Here is a 23,862-nt window from a genome sequence, read left to right on the forward strand (position 1 = left end):
ATGCAGTCTCAGATGATATAGGTCTGTGCTTATGGAAGCCAATTCTACGACACTTTTTCTGAGGGTTCTGCTGGCTCAGCAGTTCAAGAATGTCAGGGTCACTATGTCTGCTATTCACTTGGCGTAGCTTCATGGTTGTGGTGGTGCTGCTATAGCTCCAGCCATTACTTCTGCATTCAAAGCAGGGAGAAGGGGGATGGGCCTTCTAAGTGAGTATCTTTAGAAAACTGAGGTAATTTGGGAACTTTTTCAAATCTATTCACCAGAAAAGAGAAAGCTTTCCCAGAATTTACACCCTCCAACAGAATTTCACTTATATTTCTTTGGCCAAAATTAGGTCGTATTGCCAGCCCTAGCTGCAAAGAAAGCAGGAAAAGTGGGAAACCAGCAAGTCATAATTCTTGTGGCCAATCAGGAAGAAGCAGAACCTAATATGGAAATCTGTTAAGGAGTGATAGAATACAATATGTTTATCGTATGACATCATATGCATGCACACATACATGTACATGTAATATACACATAATCAAATGTAAATAAAGATGTCTTTATTTAAAGACAACCTACTTTCATCTCAAAATAGGATATCTTTAAATAAATGGGCATCTGCGAATGACAAACTTTCCTCCATTTTCTTCACAGTAATCAAAATGCCTCTGAGAAACAAACATGTCCCTAGACTAGGGGTGAGTTAACTTTTTCTTAATGCCATTTAGTAAAGACTGTCCCTGTCACAACTGCTCAACTCTGTCATTGCAGTGTGAAAGAAGCCACAGACAACATGCATATGAATGAGCCTCGCTGTGTTGGGGAGAGTGGACTTTGTGAATTAAAATTTGAATTTCATGTAATTTTCACATATCAGGACATATTATTCTTTAGAATTTTTCCAACCATTTAAAAATATAAAAGCTATTTGTTATGAGTTGAATTGTGTCACCCCCCCCCCCCCATATGTTGAAGTTCTCGGTTCAGTACCTCAGAATGTGACTTTATATGGAAATAGTGTTGTTGCCTATTTAATTAGTGATATTAAGATGAGATCATACTGGAGTAGGATGGGCCCTTAATCCAAAACAACCAGTGACCATATAAGGGGAGAAGAGACACAGGGAGGGGAATGCCATGTGAAGACAGACACACAGGGGAGATGATGGCCATGTGAGGGTAGAGGCAGACGCTGGAGTTATACAGGGATTGCCAGCCTCCCCCAGAAGCTTGGCAAAGAGGGATTCCTCCCCGAAAAGTTTCTGAGAGAGGAAGGCCCGAAAGACTCCTTGCTTTTGGACTTCTGGCCTCCATATCTGAGACAATAAATTTCTGTAGCTTCAAGCCCCCCAATTTGTGGTCCCTTGTTTGGGTAGTCCTACAAAACAAATATGCCATTCTAATCTCTCAGGCCTTACAAAACATGCTTTACGCTACCATTTGCTGACCCCTTTCCTAAACTGGCCACTCAGTATTAGGCCCTGTAAACAAGGATAGAGATGGAAAATGGGGAAAATGTCTATTTTCAGCTATCTGTTCTATAGCATCTAAAATGTGGTGTTTAGCACGAGGCAGCGAGTAGTGTAGCTACAGCCCACAGCATTTGGCGTCTCTGATCAGTGACAACCCTTCCAGGAAGGGTAACTAGGAGGACAACTAGAGAACTGTGGTTATTCAGAAACTTGAATGTCCTGTGAAAGCCTCATTCCCCATTGGTCCTGGCATGAAACTCTGATTAATCCCCATGGTGTACATTATGCAACATGAACAATAAAATTTCCAAGATCGTAGCCACTAAATCCTTTCTGCTTTGTGGAAGTGTGGCCATGGTAGATGGAATCAAGCCCCCACCAAGAAACGTTCAAGTTCTATCCCCGGACCTGTGGCTGTAGACTCATTTGTAAGTAGGATCTTGGGAGACCTGATTAAGATGAGGCCAAATGGAATCAGGGTGGGTCTCAATCTGGTTTGATGGCACTCTTATAAGTGAAGGAGATTTGGACACAGAAGCGCAAGCCACAGGAAGAGACAGAAAGACAGCCTTGTGACGGAGGCAGAGAGTGCCTGCCAGCCAGCCACAACCAAACTGCTACAGACGGGAGAAAGCACGGCCTGTGATACCTTGATTCTGGGCTTGAGCCTCCTAAACTGTGAGCCAAGAGATTCCTGTTGTTGGAGAGTACCAATTTCTGGTATTTTGTTATAGCAGGTGTGGCAAACTAAGACAGTGGCATTCTGTGTTAACAATCATCCTGAGTGACTATAACAACCTTTTAATCTGGTCCCCAAAATCTTACTCTTCCAACCATACTACAGCCACACTGACTTTTTAAAAAGCAAAGTGTTCTCATGCTAATACCTTAAAGGTTTACCATTGCCTGAGGGAAAAAATCTGGAACTGTCAACATGGCCTCAAGCCTCCTTGTTCAGGCCCAACCTAGTAATGCTATTACAAAAGTAATGCAAAAAGCGTGATTTTGTATTCCTGAAGATGTACCTTCAAGGTAGATATTTAGAAATGGGAGTGCTGAGTCAAGGGTAGATATATCTAATTTTGTTACATTTCACCAAATTCCCTTCTACTTATTAAGCTCTAAGCTCTCACCAGCTACACAAGTACCTGTTTCTCTACATCTTTACCATCAGAATGTTTTATCAAATTGTTTATTTCTGCCATTTGACAGGTGAGAAATATTTTTTAGTTTTAATTTGCATTTCTATTATTATGTGTGAAGTTGAGAATTTGTTGCCTTTCTTCTTTTAGTAAACAATATACTCATGTGTTTTGCCAATTTTCTGTAGGGTGTTTAGTCATTTCTACTAATTTTTAATAGCTCTAGGTATTTCAGGAGTTGGTCCTTTGTCTTATAAATTTCCAATATTTTGTCCTTCTTTGTCATTTGTTTTTTCACTCTATGTTGTTGTTGTCTTTGCCTTGCAAATATTTTTATGCAACGTGTTAAATGTGTCAATCTTTTTTATTCCTTCTGGATTTTGAGTCAAAAGTAGAAATAGTTTTCCCACTCTCAGATTTTAAAGGAATTCACTCCTCTTTTCTTCTAGAACTTGTATGGTTTATATTTTTACATATAGATCTCTCATTCATTTGGATCATATTCTGTATACTCTGTCAGGTAAATATCCAGTTTTATCTTTTTCCAAGTATTTATTGAGTTTCAACAACAGAATTTCTTAAAGGCCCATATTTTCCCAAGTACTTTGAGATGTCATCTTTATCAAGGAAGAATTTTCCATATGTACTTAGATCAATTCTGCACTTTTCTGTTCCATTGGTCTGTTATTCTTATACCAATATAAAATTGTTCTAATTATCAAAGCTTTAACTTATGCTTAATATCTGTTAGGACTGAGCCCTCCTCACAATTGTTCTTCTTTTTCAAGGATTCCCTGGCTATTTTTGCCCATCTATGATGTTAACTGTAAAACCAACCTCTCTAATTCCAAAAATAAATTATCAGTACTTTCCTTTGGACCATGCTAAAATGACATATCAACATTAAAAAATTAGGATATGTTTCCATTTCTTCAAGTATACTTTTATGTCTTTCTATCCCATTTTTAAGTTTTTCTGATACAGGTTTTACATGTTTCTTATTATGTTTATTCCTAGTTTTTAAAAGATCTTTATTCTTTGTCTTATAAATGAAGTTTTCTCTTTCATTGTATCTACTACCTAAGCAGGGCTTATAGATCAAAAGACTATTGATTTGTATATGTTAACTTAATATACTGTTACCTGACTGAATTATCTTCATGTTCGTAGCAGTTTGTTTTTAATGATTCTCCAGGGATTTCTAGGTATACAATTATATTACCTGCATGAAGAGACAATTTAACTTTTTCATTTCAATTCTTATGCCCCTAATTATTTTCTTTTGTTTACTTACATTGTTTAATACCTTCAATATGATGTTAAATCTTGGTGGTGATACTGGGAATATCTCTGAGTATCCCCATTAAAGAAAATAGATGCTAACTTCAGATGAGATAGACGGATGATAGATAGATACATTTATTTTCAGGTATTATCCATTTATTGTTATTTTATTAAGTTTTCTTTTTTCACGAATGGTGGTTGAATTATATGAAATTCCCTTTCAATATCTATGGCAAAGATCATATCATTTGTTCTTAGATCCATTAATATGATGGATTATATACTGGATTTCCTATCCTTGGAACATCCTTAGATTTCTGGAATATACGCTGCAATTCATGTTATATAATTTTATGTGCTGTTAAATTCTGTTTGCTAAAAATCTATTTAGGATTTTTACATCAATATGCACAAGTGAAATTGGTCTGTGTAATTTTTATGTACAATCGTTTTCTATTTTAGGAATCAGTTTTACATGATAGAAGGAGGCTGATTCTGAGAGGCAGTTATAAAACATTACAATGCATCAAGTTTTTTTTTTTTTTTCCTTTTCCTTGATGATGTATTATACCCTTTGTACAAAGTGAGAGAGATACCTGCCCTTTTCCCTGGTAGCCTGCCAGGCATTATTTCAACCATGAAATCATCCACAGTTTTGCAAGCCAGAACAATCTAGCTCACTAATTTCCCTCAAGTCCCTAGTGGGCCACTAAGAGTTGTGCCAGTAAAAGAGCTGTGTCTCTCACAGAAGGAATGCAATATGAAGTCAAAGGCTAGAAGAATGGATTTATACACATTTATACACATTTCCATTCTAAATTGAACATACATCCCACATCTCAGGCTCATTTTGCAGAACTGAGGGTTTGGTGTTGATCTTGCCCTTCGGATTTGTTGGGATCACTGGATCACATTTCATTCATTATAGGTGAGATATTCCTATGTGTTAACGTGACGGAGAGTAAAATCAAGATAGCAACCTTTCAAGAATTATAGACATTTAGCAAATGCACCTAAAATATCTCCTCTTTCTTTTTTTTTAAAAATGTTTAAATTAATTTTATTTATCAAATAAAAAAACATTTCCAAACAAAACAAAGCAGAGCAATGGGAAAAACAAATATTGTGAAATAACTTCATTCCTTCCAATATGGTCCAAAAGAAAATTAATGAACTATAGTCACACATGAGCATCCTCGTATCATTAAGATCTCCTCTTTCTTAAATGACTAATCTCATCTAAACTGCCACTGCCTTCTCATGGACATACTCTATTTCATATCTTGCATCTATGAATTCATTTAGCATAATCACCAATGAAGTATGCTGAATTTTAAAACTTAGTATATTCTAATCATTCATGTTTTAATTTCATTTAATTTACTTAAAAACATAAGTGCTACATAGTTTATAAATGATGTTTCTTCCTCTTACCAGGATGAGCTGTTTTCCTCGAGAAATTTTAGTTTAAAAGCTAAGTTTACAGTAATTGGCACATATTTTTGTACCCCAGGGACAAAATGCAAGTTTTTTGATCATACATAATACAGGTCTTTTTTTGGCTGTGCCTGAAAACAACACAGTCACTGCCTGTAGAATCATCATATGATAATCAACAGTTACATTGTGTAAGTGTTCAATTTCATATTATTTATGTGGTCATTAGCAAAATCAATGAGGTGATTTTAAGAAGCAGGGAATTGCTGTGACTACTGTTAGATGATATTAACCACTAATTGATATCTTTTTTTCATCCTCTTAATCTTCTCCAAACGGTCTGTGAAAACATAGTGATTGAATTTTAATAATTGGTTGAATATAATGTAAGAATTGATTGAATATAAGAACATGTAACAATGTAAAGGAAGGTAGAGTTAGATAGATGTCCTCTGTCCTCCTGAACAAGCTTGCCTTACTGGCCTAAATGTCTGTAGTAGGGCAAATGCCAGGATGGGGTGGCGGGCGGAAAGAGGCTGTAGATTTGTACCAAAAGAAATTTCTCATAGAAGAAGTGAAGATGGAACCAGGGTACATGTTACTAATATAGACTGGCAATTAATATTAATTTTTGTGTTAAAAGACAATTGTAAAATAATAATAGTAGCAATAATGGATCTCATTAAGTTCATGAAAAATAGACTCCAGTTATTGTTCAACAAGTTGTAAATAAGCTTAATAAAAGTTCTAAACAGCGGTTTTATATAAAAAGCACATTAAAAATAATAATACAGTAATATTATATTGTTCTCTAAGACACAAGATATTTTTAAAAGTAATGAAAATCATGTTTCTCTAGGTTTATAGTTCCTCGTATCATTTAATTCCAAGGGTTCTTATCTCTATCCCAGAGACCCAACTTCATGGGCGCATCTTAAGCCTTGTTTTAACTCAAGCTCTCGTGAGTCCAATATCCCAGATTCTATTCCTTCCATCTCTCACTTCCATACTCCCACTGTAGCTATTTTTCCACCTTAATTTCTTCACTCTTCCATTTTCATCCCATTATTTCTCATTTTTTCTTCACTTCCTTCCTAATCCGTTTGACCCATCACAACTACTCCACTGCCAATGTCCTGGTCTCCCTTGATTTCTGCTCCCTTCATAAAACCTGGTCCAGAAAAGCATTCCAACCAGGTCAATCCTTTCTCATACTTCCATCAGGACTCCTGAGCACTGTTGAAAAAATTGCACCATCACAAGTTTTGTTGCAATTAAAAACTCATGACTCAACATTTAATCATGCCTTGCACACTGCTTGTCTATCCTATATGTCCCTATTCAACTCTCTCTCCAAAGTGGCTATTTCAAAACTCTTCCCCTCTTCCTAGGTGCTCACCCCTACCAACACCTCATTATTCACACCATATAATCGCACCTCCTACTCCCACCCCTTACCATTAAATTACTCACATACACAGAATCTTTTTCTCTTTCTCTCCAATCATAATAGAAGAAAAAGGCTAACCCTGTTCCCTGTGTTCTGCGTCTCATTCTTTTCCTATCCCTTAGAGAATTCATTTATTTTATTATACTCTCTTCCACATTTTCAAAAGCTCCCTGTATTGGCTCTTTCACAAGTATCCTCAGCCCTTTCCCATCTTAAGAAATGCTGTGTGACCTGATGCACACCTCAGGTATGTTTCTAGCTCCTATCCCTTCTTCCTCAGTAAAACAGTGTCACTCTACACTTCTTGCCTCCCATGCACTGTCTTCTTCATCCGTCTCTCAGATGAAGTTTCCCTAGCTTGCCTTGATGCAAAATCTACAAAATCCAATGAACAACTTCCCGTTCCTTTATTTTTTTACTTCTTTATAACATTTCACATCCTTATTCAACTTTTTCTTCTTAAAATACTTTCTTTGCTTTTGTGAATCCCCACTTTTCTCATTTTCTTCTTATGTCCTGACCTGAGTGATTCCTCTTCAGTCTGTTTTGTTGACTCTTCTTCCATATGCGTTTCGTGTGTGTGTGTGTGTGTGTGTGTGTGTGTGTGTGTGTGTGTGTGCGTGCCTGTGTCCATATCCAAGTTCTGTCTCTTGCTCTCTGGTACTCTCACTTTGTCATTGCAGCTAAGTGTTACCTTCCACTGCTATGTATTCAAACAATGTTGACATATGACTTCTCCATTTCCATATCTCCTACTTAGATACTTCTTCCACATTTCAAATTAATATATCCAAATGTTTATTGAATATTTCCTGTTACATATATGGTTCAGATTCCAAAACTGAAGTCATAATTTTCCACCCACCCCAAAACTTGCTGTTACTTCTGTGGCCCCCTCTCATGGGAAAGTCACCAATATCCACCCAGTTGCCCAAGCCACAAACCCTGGAGTTATCTTTGACACCTCCCTTCCCCTTACCACCATATTCAACTGATCACCAAATCCTGTTGATTATACTTTCTAGAAATCTCTTGATCTGGTCCATGTCTCATTATACCCACTGGCCTTGTTTGGCATAGAGACCGTGATCTTTTTTCAACTGTGGTACGAGAACTTCCTTACTGGTCCCCTTGTCTCCTCTCATGCCTTCTTTCAATCTTGGTATTTATAAAATGTAAATGGAATCAAATTTGAAATTGTTCAGTGATTCCCCATTTCCCTTGGGATATAATCCAGATTTCCTAGAATGTGAGAAATTCTGTAAACTACTTGCAGTTCTCAGGTGTGTGATTTATATTTTTCCCTTCAAGCTGCAGAGCATGCTATTTCCTCTGCCTAGCAGAAACTAACACAAATGGGCCTAATCAGCTGCCCATCATTTAGGATTTCATTCAAATGCTCTCTTTAAGAAGCCTTTCCTGGTTGCCCCCAAACCGGGCTTAGATGTCCCTTCTATGATACCCTACAACCATGATATTTTTGAAAAGTACACATTTTCTTTAATATACCATGTGCAATTTTTCCAAGTTTTCATATACCAAAATATCCAGCCTTAGTTTAGATTCCCCTCCCCAAGTAAGTTTCAAGAATCCCCATGAAATTCTTACGTGGTCTGTGAGCAGTCCTGGTGAGTGCTTGTCACTTCTGTCAGAAAGCCGCCTTCTAAACCACTATGGCTCAGAGCAACTCAGGCTTTCTTCTAACCAGCTTCTTCAGGGAATAGCTCAGCTACTCCCACATCAATTTGTTCTAAGTGTAGACAAAAGCCACTCAATTCTTTCAAAATACAGTCAAGAACAACTCATCATGTTTGGCAATCTTTACTGAATGTTTGAAACTTAGAGAAGTACCATGTCAGAAAGTTACTCATATTACTTTTAGTTATTCCTAGGGATCACAGGCCCAGATCCAAAGTCAGAGACCATCTCTAACTTTATGGAACTTCTATGTGGAAGGTGCTAGCTCAAACCCCACCATCAAGAATCTCTCTGGTTTTCAGAATTCAAAGGCAGCCCTCCACTTCTCCAGCTTCAATATAATTTTTAAAAAAATGTTTCTTATATGTTCTAGCCTCTGTGGTCCAGGCAAGGCAATCCGAGTGGTTGATGGTGCATTTCTAAGAGTCTGTTTGGGTTATCAAGTCAGAAATAAATCAGTGTATGAAATATCAACTTCATTATACCAAGTCCAGCCCAATTCATTTTCATAATTCTTCCTCCAGTTTGGGAAAAGGAGGTCATATCTGCACAGTTTTAAGACAATGTTGCCATCTCATTCTGTTCTGTGAGTAAATATTTGAGGAAAAGATACACAAACCTGTTAACAACAAATAATTTTCAGGAATAGTCTCATCTAAATCCATACTTAGAGAAAGAAAATTTCTCCAACTACAATCCCTTAAAGGGACACATAGTTACAATTCTGTATGATTTACATTTAACATCTTAATGGATAGATTCTTACATTATGTTTGCCTAACTATAGAACACTTTTGTATGATTTTCTCATAATCATTTTACTCCAATGATTTCTCTATTTCTAAAGAAAAAAATCTACTAGCAACTTTAAAATAATAATTTGCCAGCTTCAAAAACTTTTTGAAGCCCCATTAAGCTCCTCATTATGTATAGCACAGTATTATAAATTATTTGTTACTCTTCTATCTCCGTTTTCCTGAGAACATGAATTTTGTCCCATTTTTTGGTTGTATCCCTTTCACAAAGTAAGGGGACTACTACATAGCAAATATTGTTGAATACATGTGTGAGCAGACAAATGGAGAAATAATTCAATTGCCTGATAATTTATTGTCCAGCTACAAATATATCTGCCTTAGCTTTTCTTCTCTAGTCGAAGAGGATGAGATGTCTTTCCTTCCTCTCTGGTTTAAATCCAGTTCTTCTTATACTCTGGATTCCATTCTTTCTTGCTTCTCAATCACCCTTCTCCATCAGTGTTCCCTTATCTCATATATAGTTGGAATAGAGAAAAAAATGCATGCACATTCTTACATACATACACATGCAAACATTTATACATACACACATGCACATACACATACACATACACATACATACACATACACAGCTTCCACTCTACTGGCTCTTTCCCCCAAGCACATAAATTGCTAAAGTCATTCCATCTTTAACCCCTCCCCTTTTACCTTTGCTCAGGTATTATATTATGTTTATCCTTTCTTTCCTGTCTTGCAAGAGTAGATTTTATTCTTTGCATTTACTTCCTCATGTGTTTTTCACTCCTCAAATTGCTACTGAAATTTGTTTTGCTCCAGCATCACCAACTAGTGGTCAATCCCAATGTACAGTTTGGTCCTTATTTTGCTCACACTGTATATACTATCTGATGCTGTTGATCTTTCTTTCTTTCTTTCTTTCTTTCTTTCTTTCTTTCTTTCTTTCTTTCTTTCTTTCTTTTTCTTTCTTTCTCTCTTTCTTTCTTTCTCTCTTTCTCTCTCTTTCTTTCTTTCTTTCTTCATGTTCTTTATTTTGCTCACAACATCTACAATATCTGATACTGCTGATCTTTCTTTCTTCGTGTTCTTTCCTCCTCTGCATTCTGAAATATGGTGATAGCCTGATATTCTTCCTACAACTCTGGGCTCTCCTTCCCAGTCTCATTTTCAGGCTTCTCCCTCCTCTGTCTAACCTTTAAATATTAGTGTCACCAGGTGTCCCTTTCCTGGTCCTCTTCTTCTGTTATTCTGTCCTCCTTCCCAGGATGATCTCATTCTCCCTTGGTTTGACTATCCATTGCTTCCTGCTTATGACTTCCATGTGCAACACCTCTTTCCTGAGTTTCAGTACATATATATATTCATCTACTTTCCAAAAGTCATATGTTTGTTGATAATCTACAGGGTCTTAAATTCAGCTTCTCTACAACTGAATTTATCATCATCCCCTGACCCCAACAATTCTTTCAATGCCCCATCTTGGTGAGCTTTATATGCTCAGACACTGAAAGAGGAAAAACAAAACAAAACCAAAATCCTGGTTTTACTCTTGGCTCATGGCTCTCATAGTCCTTTTACTCCCCTCCCAAATTAATCCGATGTTTTGCTCTTTCAACTTCCTAAATATTCCTCAACTATCTCTCCCTCATCACCACTAACACTCTCCATCATTTTGAGAAATATTACAATATTTTGTTACCTTCCTACATTGCTTCCAGTTTCATCATTTCTAATCAATTGATCACTCTCCTGTCATTGTAACTTTTCTAAGCCATAAACCTGCTGAGGTCATGCCCTTTCATAGGTACCACAGAGTGTTAGGGAGAAAGGCTGGCATTCAAGACCTGTCATGGTCTGGTCTGCATATGTACATCCTGTACTTCGTCTTCCTGCATACTCCCCACTCCTCATGCTTCAGCCCTACATCTCTCCAACACAAAAATCCGTTGTCAAATCACACCAAACTTCCTTCAGCCCCCTAAGGGATCTTGCTTTCCTTTGTTCACATATTTTTCCCATGCCGTTTCCTCTGGGTGGTCTGTCCTGTCACCTTTTTCTATTTGGCAAAGAAGAGATTCAGCTCAGAAATGACCTCTTCCAAGTATCTTCACAGCCCATGAAGTTGTCTTAGGTGATCTCTTCTGTTCTTCTATAGCACCCTGTGCAAATTTCTAAAATAATATTCATCAAGCTTTACTGTAATTCTCTGTCTCCCAAAAGACTGTGAATTTCTTGCTTTTCAGCTCAGTATTCATGGTGTCAAATACAATGACTGGCACATAATAGGCATTCTATAATTGTGTATTGAATGAAAGCAAAGTTGTTCAAAGCAGCAAATCTAACTAACTACTGTGTAGAGCATAAAAAAGGAGCAAAGATGCCAGTGTTTTATTTGGGTATTTGTTCCCTTTACCATGGAGAAATCCAAGATTATTATAAGGAACATGCCACTGTTACGTTTGTGATCATGTCAGTTTTCAGTACTCTCCTTGCGTAGGCTATTTAGAGTTGGAAATGTAAACTATGTATGATCAATGAAGGCTATACAGGGAATAAGCTTAGAAAAACATAGTGAGTAGAAAGGAGTTCTAATTCTTCCAACCCAAATCTTTTCCCATTCCCTATGGCTATAACTATTCATTCATCATTTATTCATTATTAAGCACCCACTATATGTCAGACATTGTAGTACGTGCCAGGGTTACTAATATGAGTAAGTTTGAGCCCCTGCCATAAAGAAACTCATCCTCAGTAAGAATGTACTTGCAAACTGAGTATTAAAACAAGATATGAGCTAACAGAGGTATATATCCATTCTTCTTAAAGTGCAGAGAAGGAGACTCAGTGAGATGAGCAAGCCCAGGTAGCAATTAATTGTCAAGGAAGTTGCCATGAGGGATATGATATTTCAGCATTGGGATGAAGTTGCCTGAAACATCGATTTACTTTCCCCAAAACCACATCCCTCTATTGTTCTATTTTCTATTACCAACCCGTATCCTCATCCTGCCCTTACCTTCAACTCACTTTTATAATCATTGCTTGTATACTTGCAATTCAGTTAATTTTGTGTTTCCTTAATAAGATTTTTAAACTCCTTAAAAACAGAATCATAGTCTCAAACTCCTAGTACTAACTTATTTCCTTGTGGGTGCTCAGTAAATACTTATTAATGCACTGGCTGAATGTTCCTAAAAACATTAATTGGAAGAAACGAGGTCTATATTTGGTAACACACTATTTTATTAATTTGTGAAATGGTAAATTACATTGTTTAAAAAAATGTTCTTTAATCAGTATTCATTTTCCCACTTCTGATATACAGTTATTCATTATACATAGATTATTTATCTCTTCCTTCATAATTTCAATCTTTTAAATTACAGTTTATAAATAGTACCACCAAACACAGCTTCTTAATTTGTTTCACATGTCAAGGTAATAGTAAATTGTGTAAAGATTTCTTAAATCCCAACAGAATGTCACATAGAATAGACTTCTCTATTGGAAAGGCCTTTATCTTAAAATCCCTCACAGTCTAGTAGGAATGATGAATACACCAAGAGAAGGTATAACATAATATCTAGCAAGTGAGTAATCAGAATCAGAAAGAGCCATTCTAGGCTCTACCACTTGCTTCCACATGACAGTGAGAAATTTGTATAAATTCTCTGAGTCTCAGTTTTCTCATCTGTAAAATAGAGTGGATATAAGGATCAAATAAGCTAGTAAGTATAAGCACCTAGAAAGCCACCAGAGCAAACACATATTAATGGCTCAGTTACTATTATCAATGATGCTATTGATAAGCTAAAATTTCAATATGGTATGGCAACTGCTGTGAAAGAAAATATTGAATTAAGGAAGTTGCATACCTAATAGCAGTTATACTGCTTGTTTCATGATTAAATGTTAGCTTCACAATTATAACAAGATTATTTGCATTCGGAACAGGAACAGAAAGGAAAATTTTTGTTGTAAATTTTACTGTACAACTTTATGGAAGAAACCATTTCCATCTGAGATCCCTGAAACTGTCCTGAAATGTTTTGCTCACTTTACCATTTCTCCTCTAAGAAAAGTGAAAAATGTATGTATTTTTTCATCACAGGTTAAAGTCCGTATAAAATTCAGCAACCACAGGTATTTCCAATTGCCAGATCACTACTTCTGAAAGGATAACTCCATTCAGTTGCAAAATATCAATCAAAACCATATGGGAAATTATAAAAACAAGCAGATTTAAAACACACTTGACAAAGATACTGTTTCAATATGTGATGAAATTATCAGATCATTCCACAACCCATGACTCAATCTTCAACTTTGTTTTGATATAACAAAATTTTATACAAATCAAACTGAAAATACATATACCATCTCAACAGATCAGCTCTATAATTTTAATATGTTTAAGATAATAATATCTTTACAGATTGGATCATTTATTAGTAAGGGGAAGTATAGGAAATCAACTTAAATTTTAAAAAAATCACTTTGTGTACTGGAATTAATCCCAACTACATCACTATCCATTTAGAGAGCTAATTAGAAATGAGAAGTGGATTTGAAGGCTCTGACAAAGAGATCCTACTTCCTATTCATCCTTCTAGAGTTAAAATGAGAATGTTCAGACTTGCCATTGTGTATTTTCCTTTGGGAAATTATCTTTTAAGTTCTTAAAAACCAGTTTTCTTTATACTTTTAACTTTAAAAAATATTTTTATAACCTTAAAGTCTTGGCCTATTAACTCTTAAGCTCTTTAGAGTTCTCTAATGTCGCGATTATTGCACACCTGAAGACTGAGGCATACCCTCTTCCCAGAGGTCATTCACACTTTTATATAACAAAGTACTACTTATTTTTTAAGATTAAAGGGTTCTATGAAGCTGACAAAATTTTTATATACTTACAGAGAAAACAAAAATGCCATTGTGCAATTCTGTTAATATCTTTTTTTTTGCAAGCTGTTTTAACTGCATATTACCAAAGCTTTAAATGTTATGTAGAAGAAAAGGTAAGCATTTAACTTCAATAAAGATCATTTTTAATTCAATTTAGTCTTTCCTTTCAGAGAGAGTACATTTTACTCTAGGTAAGTATTCAAATTATTATTTTTAATGCAATTTGTTGAGATATATTCACAAACCATACAATCCATCCAAAGTATACAATCAATGATTCACAGTATCATCAGAATTGTGCATTTATCATCACAATCAATTTTAGAACATTTTCATTACTCAAAAATAAAGAAAAAAATAAAAATAAAGAACAGCCAAAACATCCCATATTCCTTACCCCCCCATTATTTATTTATTTTTTGTCTTTGCCCATACACTGGATAAAGGGAGTGTCAGTCACAAGATTTTCACAATCACATAGTCACAAGATAGTTATACAATCATTATCAAGGATCAAGTCTACTGGATTACAGTTCAATAGATTCAGGTATTTCCTTCTAGCTATTCTAATACACTAGAAACTAAAAAGGAGTATCTATATAATGCATAAGAATAACCTCCAGAATGACCTCTTGACTCTATTTGAAATCTCTTAGCCACTGAAACTTTATTTTGTTCCATTTCTTTTTCCCCTTGTGGTCCAAGAAAGCTTTCTCACTTCCACGATGCCAGGGCCAAGCTCATTCCTGGGAGTCATGTCCCATGGTGCCAGGGAGATTTATACCCCTGGGAATCATGTCCCACATAGAGGGGAGGGCAGCGAGTTTATTTGCAGAGTTGGCTGAGAGAGAGAGTCCACATCTGAGCAACAAAAGAGGTTCTCTGGTGGTAACTCTGAGGCATAATTATAAGTAGGCTTAGCTTCTGCTTTGCAGGAATAAGTTTCATAAGGGCAAGCCCCAAGGCTGAGGGCTTGACTTAAAAATTAAAAATTAAAAAATTAAAAATTGGGAATCTTTAATGCTTGTGAGAATATTAGGAATTCCCCAGGTGGGGAGTTTTAATATTTCCATGTTTCGCCCAATCCATCAAGGGGACTTTGCATATATATATATATATATATATATATATATATATATATATATGTATTTTCTGCCAAAAATACTCTGGGATTTATTTGGGGTATTACATTAACCTGTACAGAATTACAAGATCTCATTCCCTATTCTATGTTCCATGTAATTATGTTGTTTAAATAAACTGGACAGGTTAAATTAGATAGTGTGCTACAGAGAATATAAATTTTTTACCAAATAATCATCTCTTAAATAACAGTTAAAACTCAGGAAGAGATATGACTGCTGTAAGAGCTTACAATCTAGGAACCTTTAAAATAAGCCTTATTGAACATTCTCTACTCCTGCATCATTGATTGCCCAGTCTCTGCCCACGTTCTATCCCCTGATAGTCTATGCCCTAGAATTCAATTCTTAGCATTTGCTTGTTATAGTTAGTTTATATTAGTGAGGTCTACAATACATGTCCTTTCATTTCTGGCTTATTTCACTCAGTTAAGTGTCCTCAAGTTTCATTCATCTAATTTCCTGCCTCACAATTTCATTACTTCTTGCAGCTGCTCAATATTCCGTTGTTTGTATACACCACAGTTTGCCCTTCCGTTTACCCATTGTTGTACACTTGGGCCACTTCCATCCATTGAAAATTGTGAAAACTGCCACCATAAACACTAGTGGGCAAATGCCTATTTGTGACCATGCTTTTAGTTCTTCCAAGTATATACCAGTTAATGGGGTTGCAGGATCATATGGCAACCCTATACTTAGCCTCCTGTGAAACCACTACACTGCCCTCCAGAGGAGCTGCACCATTCTATTTCCCTACTAACAGTGAATAGTTATATCCTTCTCTCCACATCCTCTCCAGCACTTGTATCTTTGTTTTTATTTTTTAAACACTTTTATTCAAACATCACACATCCATCCTAAGTTAACAATCAGTAGCTCCAGGTATAATCACATAGTTATGCATTCATGACCACAATCTATAAGAGAACATTACCATTTCTTCCACAAAGAAAAAGAAGAGAAAAAAAAAGAAAAGAGTAAAAAATTTAAAAAATTAAAAAGGAGAAAAAACAACAACAAGAATCCCGTACCCTTTCCTTGTACTCCCTCAATTGACATTTAGCTTAGGTATATTCCCTTTGTTACAATTAATGGAAGAATGTTACAATGTTTCTGTTAACTATAGACCCCAGTTTTCACTGATTGTATTTTTTCCCATATACCATCCCATTTTTAGCACCTTGCAATACTGACATTCACTTGTTCTCCCTCATGTAAAAACTTTCTTACATTTTAACATTTAATAGCCATCATTGTCCACTCTAGGCTTCACTAAGTTATACAATCCCAGTTTTTATCCTCTATCTTTCCTTATGGTGTCATACATGCCCCTAGCTTTCCTCTTTCAACCACATTCGCACTCAACTTTGTTCATTATACTTACAATATTGTGCTACCATCAGATAGTATTGTACTATCCATTTCTGGATCTTTACAATCAATCCTTTTGTACATCCTGTACTCCTTCAGCATCAAATGCCCAATATCTACCCTCTTTCTGCCTCCTGATAATGTGTGTTCTTAATTTTAACTCTCAGAGTTTGCTCATTATAGTTAGTTTGCATTAGTGAGACCATACATTAGTTGTCCTTCTGTTTTCTGCCAATTTTGCTCAACATAATATCCTCAAGTTTCATCCACTTTGTTGCATGCATCATGACTTTACTCTGTCTTACAGCTGTGTAATATTTCATCATATGCATCTACCATGGTTTGTTTATCCACTCATCCATTGATGGACATTTGAGTTGTTTTCATCTCTTGGCAATCATGAATAATGCCACTATCAGCATTGATGTACAAATGCCAGTTTGTGTCCTAGCCTTCAGTTCCTCTGAGTATATACCCAGTAATGGGATTGCTGGATTATATGGCAATTCTTTATTTAGTTTCCTGAGGAAATGCCAAACTGTCTTCCAGAGCAGTTGCACCATTCTACATTCCCACCAACAGTGAATAAGTGTACCTCTTTCTCCACATCCTCTCCACTGTAGTTTGCTATTTTTCTGATAATGACCATTCTAGTAGGTGTGAGATGATATCTCATGGTGGTTTTGATTTGCATTTCCCTAATAGCTAGTGAAATTGAGCATCTTTTTGTGGCTTTTTTTTTTGCTTTTTTAATGCAATTTTATTGAAATGTATTCACATACCATACAATCATCCAAAGTGTGCAACTGTTCACAGTATCATACAGTTATGCATTCATCACCACAATCAATTTCTGAACATTTCATTACTCCAAAAAATAAAAATAAGAATAAAAATAAAAGTATAAAAGAAAACCCAAAACATCCCATACCCCTTCCCTCCATTGTTCATTTACTTTTGTCCCCATTTTTCTACCCACTTGTCCATACACTGGGTAAAGGGAGTGTGAGCCATAAGATTTTCACAATCACTTGGTCACACCATGTAAGCTATATAGTTTTATGATCATCTTCAAGAATCAAGGATTCAAGAGTTGCAGATATTTCCTTCTAGCTATTCTAATAATGTAAAAACTAAAAAGGGATATCTATATAACACATAAGAGTTATCTCCAGAATGACCTCTCAACTCCATATAAAATCAATCAGCCACTGAAACTTTATTTTGTTTCATTTCTCTTTCACCTTTTGGTTCAGAAGGCTTTCTCAATCCCACAATGTTGGGTCTACACACATCCCCAGGAGTCACGTCCCATGTTGCCAGGGAGATTTACATTCCTGGGAGTCACGTCCCACATAAAGAGGAGGGCAGTGAGTTTACCTGCTGAGTTGGCTTAGAGAGAGAGGCCACATCTGAGCAACAAAAGAGGTTCTCTAGGGGATGACTCTCAAGCACAATTATAAGTAAGCTTAGCCTCTCCTTCACAGTAACAAGCTTCATAAGGGCAAACCCCAAGATCAAGGGCTCAGCCTATTATACTGGTAGTCCCCCCTACTTGTGAGAATATCAGGAATTCGCCAGGTGGGGAAGTTTAATATTTCCACATTTTTCCCCAGTGCCTCAAGGGGGCTTTGCAAATACTTTTTATCCTCTGCCCAAGTTACTCTGGAATGTATCAGCACTTCACACTAACCTGTACAAACCAACCAGATCTCACACCCTATTCAAGGTTCAGTGTAATCATGGTGTTTGAGTAAACTGACCATACAAGTTAAATTATATAGTGTGCTACAGAAAATATAAATTTTGCACCAATAAGCATCTCTTCCTCCCCCACTATCTTGCCCCACCTCTCTTGAATTGATATTTGACATTTGCTGTTCTTACAGTCTTAATGAAATAATTCCAAAATGCTTCATTCCCAAATTCCAAAATTATAGTTATTAATAGGACTTAGCTATAATCTCAGTTATTTGTATCCTTCATTTAGTGAGTATAAAAGTATAGCTCTTCTCTGGAGTCAGTTTCTCTTCAAACCAAAATTTATTAAGTATTTCTTCAGCATTTCTGTAGATGAGAAGCTGAGGTTTCATTTGAGACTGGTGGCCTAGTTGGAAGAAGAGGAGAAAGAGAAGGAGGAGAAGGAGTAGAATGAGGAGGAGGAGGAGACAGAGGAGGAGGAAGAGGGAAAGGGAATGGAAGGTTGGGAGGGTGAAAAGTAGAAGAGAAGAGGGAAGAGAAGGAGAGGGAGGAGGTGGGAGGGAAGAAGTGAAGTGCTGGTGGCTGCACTCATCCTCCCCTCTAGAATCTCAGCCACTCTGACCCGGTCCTCACACATGAATACACCATTCAGCAAAACAAAAAGAGTTAACCAAGCCCAGTGACTTAAAAAGTAGTATAGCATCTGTTTTTATTTGACCATAACCCTGGAGTCTGGATCGGACACTCTATTCAAATAGCTTTCCAAAGTATTCCTTCCCCCAATATACCTAGTGCTCTACACAAAATCCTGGCAAACACATTTTTTCCTTTCTCAAATTTTCAATGAAGTTTTCTTACATCAGTGAGACTTTGTGGACACTTAGAGAATGGCACCCTGAAAGGCTACTCAGCTAGCCCAGCCCTTAATCTATTTAGCTGAACTGTTTGCAGACCTCCTAGAGAATCTCCCTACCTTGGCCACCACAACACATAATCTCCATCTCATAACTCCTTTTTTGGCTCCCCACTAGTTTCTATTTCCAACTTCTAAATTTATTATTTACTTATATCTATTTTTAAACAAAATTTTAGGCAGACCCCTCCTGGGTAGACATTCTCCTAAGATCTGGTTTCTACCCTCTTTGCTTTCTCTCATCTTTTTGGCCCTGATCAAATCTTTCTTTGGGTCTTGAGCTTCAGATCTAATATCCATCTCTGTTGGATTTTCACACTTGGACATCTCAGGAACACAACAAGTTGAATATGTCAAAACAAATAGTCACAAACTTCCGTCTAAGACCTGCTCCTTGTCTTGCACTCCGTTTCTATAAGAGGCATCAATGTCCCCAACAGATTCAGATCAGGGTGGTCTCTACTCCACCCACACTCTTACCTCCTGCATGCTGTTCATGCCTAAACCTGAACTAAAACTCCACAATGGCTCTGGAGTCTATGTCCTCCTTTTCATCTCCTCTACCATACCTCTAGTCGAGGACTTCATTCTTATTTAAAGTCATTGTTCTCTAAAAGCCTCCTCTTTTAAAAGTCTTCCCTCTAATTCTCTCTCAACTTCTACCCCCACAACCTCCCTCAAGTACAGCTATTCCAATGGTTCTCTATTGTCTAGAGAATGAAGTCTAAATCCCATATTGTTGATCTCTACTACACCATTAGTATGATTTTAACCTTATTTACCACTAGTGCTATTCATATCACCCTGCTTGAGCCTTGCTAGACATCAGTACTGTAATACAGCCTGTGCTTTCCCTCCCCAATGTATTTTACTCATGCTAATCCCTGAGTTTAGCAAGAATGCCTTTCCCCATCTTTGATGCACATTATCCTTGAGGCCTTTTCTGATTATTCTTTTTTTTTCTTTTTCTTTTTTTAAATTTTTATTTTAAAATAATTTCAAACATACAGGACAGTTGCAAATACAATACAAACCACATACAGAGAACTCCAACACCCCCCCCACACCCAGTTATCCATATCTACCAATTTTATGTTTTTCTACATTTGCAGTACCTTTCTTTCTCTTTCCTTCCTTCCTTCCTTCATCTCTGCCTCCCTCCCTCCTTCCCTCCCCTCTTTCTTTCAACTATATCTATTATCTCTCTATCATTATCTATCTACCTACTTATCATCTTCTGAACATTTGAGAGCAGGTTGCTTATATCATACTCCTTGAACTCATAACACTTTCATGTACATTTCCTATGAACAAGGATATTCACTTATGTCATTAACTTAACTGCAGTTAATTCAAGAAAATTAATATGGATATAAAGCTTAAATTCTATATTCCAATTTTTCCTTATGCACTCTTTGAGCTTTTCTCCTTCATTCTTTTTTTTTTTTTTTTTAGGGTTAAATATGTTTATAGAGGTAGATAAAATGACAAGTCTGAGGAAATTCAAAGTAAATCTTATCTACTTTATCCATATAGTTGTACCAAAATTTTGTTCACTTGGATTCACCAGTTTAGAAATTATAATCATAACAGCAAGGATTAATTTTCACTGTATTTGAAGAAATAGTTTACTGGACACATTAATAATAAAAACACAATTTCAAGGATAACTTCTTAAGAGAGCAAACATTTATGCACACTTTTAATCAACATGCTTCATTCTCCACCCAGTGTACCATTTCCCTAATTAATTCATACTCATCCTTCAGGCCACAATTCAAACACCACTTTCTCAGACTGGTTTCCTTTGATAGACAGATATATCCCTACTAGATACTCGTACAGTACCATGTACTGCTTTTTTTGTAGCACTTACCACTGTATCAACTTTATTTATTTATATTTTTATTTATATTTATTTTTATGATTATTTCACTAATATCATTCTCCTCCACTAGATTCCCAAGAAGAGATACTGTGGGCTATGTGTATTTTACTTACCTTTGTTTCTCTAGTGCCTAGTTCAGTACTTGGTGAATAACTGAATAAGTTAGAAGTGCATATTTACAGATAAAGAGTTGATATATGAATTCTGAATCAATTCTCAACAATTTCTTAAAGAATCCTCCACCAAACAGACTTCCAAATAAATGTTTTACCCTTATTACAGTTACTATATGCAAGTGAAAATACTCAGAGTGCATTTATTTTAATATATTAAAGAAATCAGATAGTTTTCTAACTCGAATAGACTTTGCTGAATTAATTTGAATAGATCAATTTAAAAATGCAGGATTCAAATAATAGGAGGATTTATTATTTATCAAAGACATTGTAAGCTATTATTAAAATAAACACAACTGACATTAAATAAAAGTGTTATAAAACAATTCTATGTGAAGGCTCTTAAAGAAATTCTATATTTTTGCTCTGTAATATATAAAAACATGGCATATATTATACAGAAAATCTATTTAAAATAATGAACACTAAAATCTCAGCATTGAAAATGTATCAGTATAATGCATTTCCAAAATAATACTTGAAAATTTTATAGTTGTATGTTGCTAATATTTGAGATAGCATAGTAGCAACTAATTATCCCCAAAGAAGGAAATTAAAATTCATTCCATGATCATTATTAATTATTTGAGCCATAGAAAGGCTGTTGCAAATTTGAATATCTAAATACAGAATTTAGCACATGTAGATATGATTATATTATCTCTCTCTTTGACAGTTTGAGTGTACATATTTAGATAACATAATACAACATAAAATGAAACATTTTTCTAGTCTTTAAATGATGCTCCCTGGTTTGAACTTTCTGTGTCATGTTAACATTCCCTACATTTTCTTTTTGAGAAAAAAAAATCCTAAATATCTTTAATTTTCAAACTTTCCCACATGTTCAGTAACACTGTTGCTGTAACACTGTTCAGGAACATCATATGAAAAAAATTAATCTGTGAGGAAAAATTTGAAGGATTAGATCATGGTAACTTTTTTTCTCATAATTTGATAGCTGCTCTGAGTTTGGCTGAGCGTCCTCGGGGGTTGTCCTGTACATCCTGGTCTTCTGGAGTGAGTACCTTCTTGTGTATTAATTTCCACATTAAAGGATCCCTTTCTATAGGGATGCCTTCCTTGTTTTCTTGACCCAAACCCAATCTTGATGTTTGTATCACCTTCTGTCTGGCACTTAGATTAAATCTTTCTGTCATGCTTATACCAAGCAAGAATCGTTTGACGATGCGATCCTCTAGTGAGTGGAAGGAAAGGGCTACAAGTCGACCACCAGGTCTCAAAAACTTCTGAGCTGTCTTCAGTCCTGTGTAGAGTTCATTAAGTTCATTGTTCACAAATATGCGAAAAGCTTGGAAAGTTTTGGTAGCAATATGGGTAGATCGCTGGAGCAAGTCTTTTCGTGCATAAATCGCAGAAGCAGGAAATGCACCTGCAATGATGCTGGCAAGCTGCTGGGTTCTGGTGATTGGGTAAATGCTACGTGCCTGAACGATTGCTGAAGCGATTTTCTTGGCGTGCTTTTCCTCCCCATATGTTCTCAGGATGGATGCAAGTGCCTGTTGATCTAAAGCATTCACAACATCAGCAGCAGTGGGCATGTCAGGGTACCTGCCACCATCCATCCTCATGTCCAAGGGGCCATCCTTCCGAAGGGAAAAACCTCTTTCAGGATCATCAAGTTGCATGGAGGAACACCCAAGATCCAAAAGGACTCCATCCAAAGTTTCTGGCTGGACTCCAGCTTTCATTAATAATGCCTCTGCCTGGCTGAACTGGCCTAGCATAGCTTGGATCTGTTTAGGATACAATTCTGAAAGCTGTTTAGCTATTGCATAAGCGGTTGGGTCTCTATCTAGGGCATACAGAGTAATATTTGACTCCTTCTGTAGAATGGCTCTTGTGTGTCCTCCTGAACCAAATGTCATATCTAGAAAAACCTGCCCTTTTTGTGGTGCTAAGCAATGAACAACTTCATCCACCATTACTGGAATATGTAATTTAGCCACAGCTCCAGAATCTCCATCTTGAGATCTGTGTAACTCCTGAGTTCCGGTTTTTTCTGTTTGCTCTTGGGCTTCAGATTCATTATATCTTTCTGCTGTAGTGTGTATTTTTTTTGGCCAGACAACTAAATTAGTTACGCCAGATTCCAACCAGCATGAAAGAAGTTCTTTATAGACTCTACAAAAATGTGAGTATCGAAGCATTCTGTAGGTCAACAAATCTGAGGCAGGAAGATTTCTCGTCGGCCTCTAACTCTGGCCAGCGAAGATCACCACGGTGCCTGATAAACTGAATTTGTCACGCGTGTAGATCCCAGCCCAGGGGGGAAACTTGCAGGAACGTACAGATTGAGACTCTCCTTCATTCTTAGATCAACTCAGTATCATCTATTGCATTGATTGTCATTAACTCTGATTAACTCTTTTTTTTTTAAATTAACTATATGAAAAAAAATTTTTTTAAATATACAATAAAAAACATTTCAAACAAACGATAGCAAGGAAGTAAGAAAAAGACAACTAACCTAAAATAACTACTTTACTTCCAAC

General features: G+C 36.3%; 1 protein-coding gene across 1 annotated transcript; it reads right to left on the bottom strand.

Moving 5' to 3' along the window:
- Window positions 1–22,293: 22,293 nt before the first annotated feature.
- LOC119528964 (12S rRNA N4-methylcytidine methyltransferase) lies at window positions 22,294–23,652 on the bottom strand. The gene has a single exon (XM_037829123.1). It carries the CDS (start codon window positions 23,515–23,517, stop codon window positions 22,294–22,296), a length of 1,224 nt encoding a protein of 407 aa, XP_037685051.1. The 5' UTR covers window positions 23,518–23,652.
- Window positions 23,653–23,862: the final 210 nt, after the last annotated feature.

Source organism: Choloepus didactylus, chromosome 3, assembly GCF_015220235.1.
Source record: "Choloepus didactylus isolate mChoDid1 chromosome 3, mChoDid1.pri, whole genome shotgun sequence".
In the NCBI taxonomy this organism is placed as follows: Eukaryota; Metazoa; Chordata; class Mammalia; order Pilosa; family Megalonychidae; genus Choloepus; species Choloepus didactylus.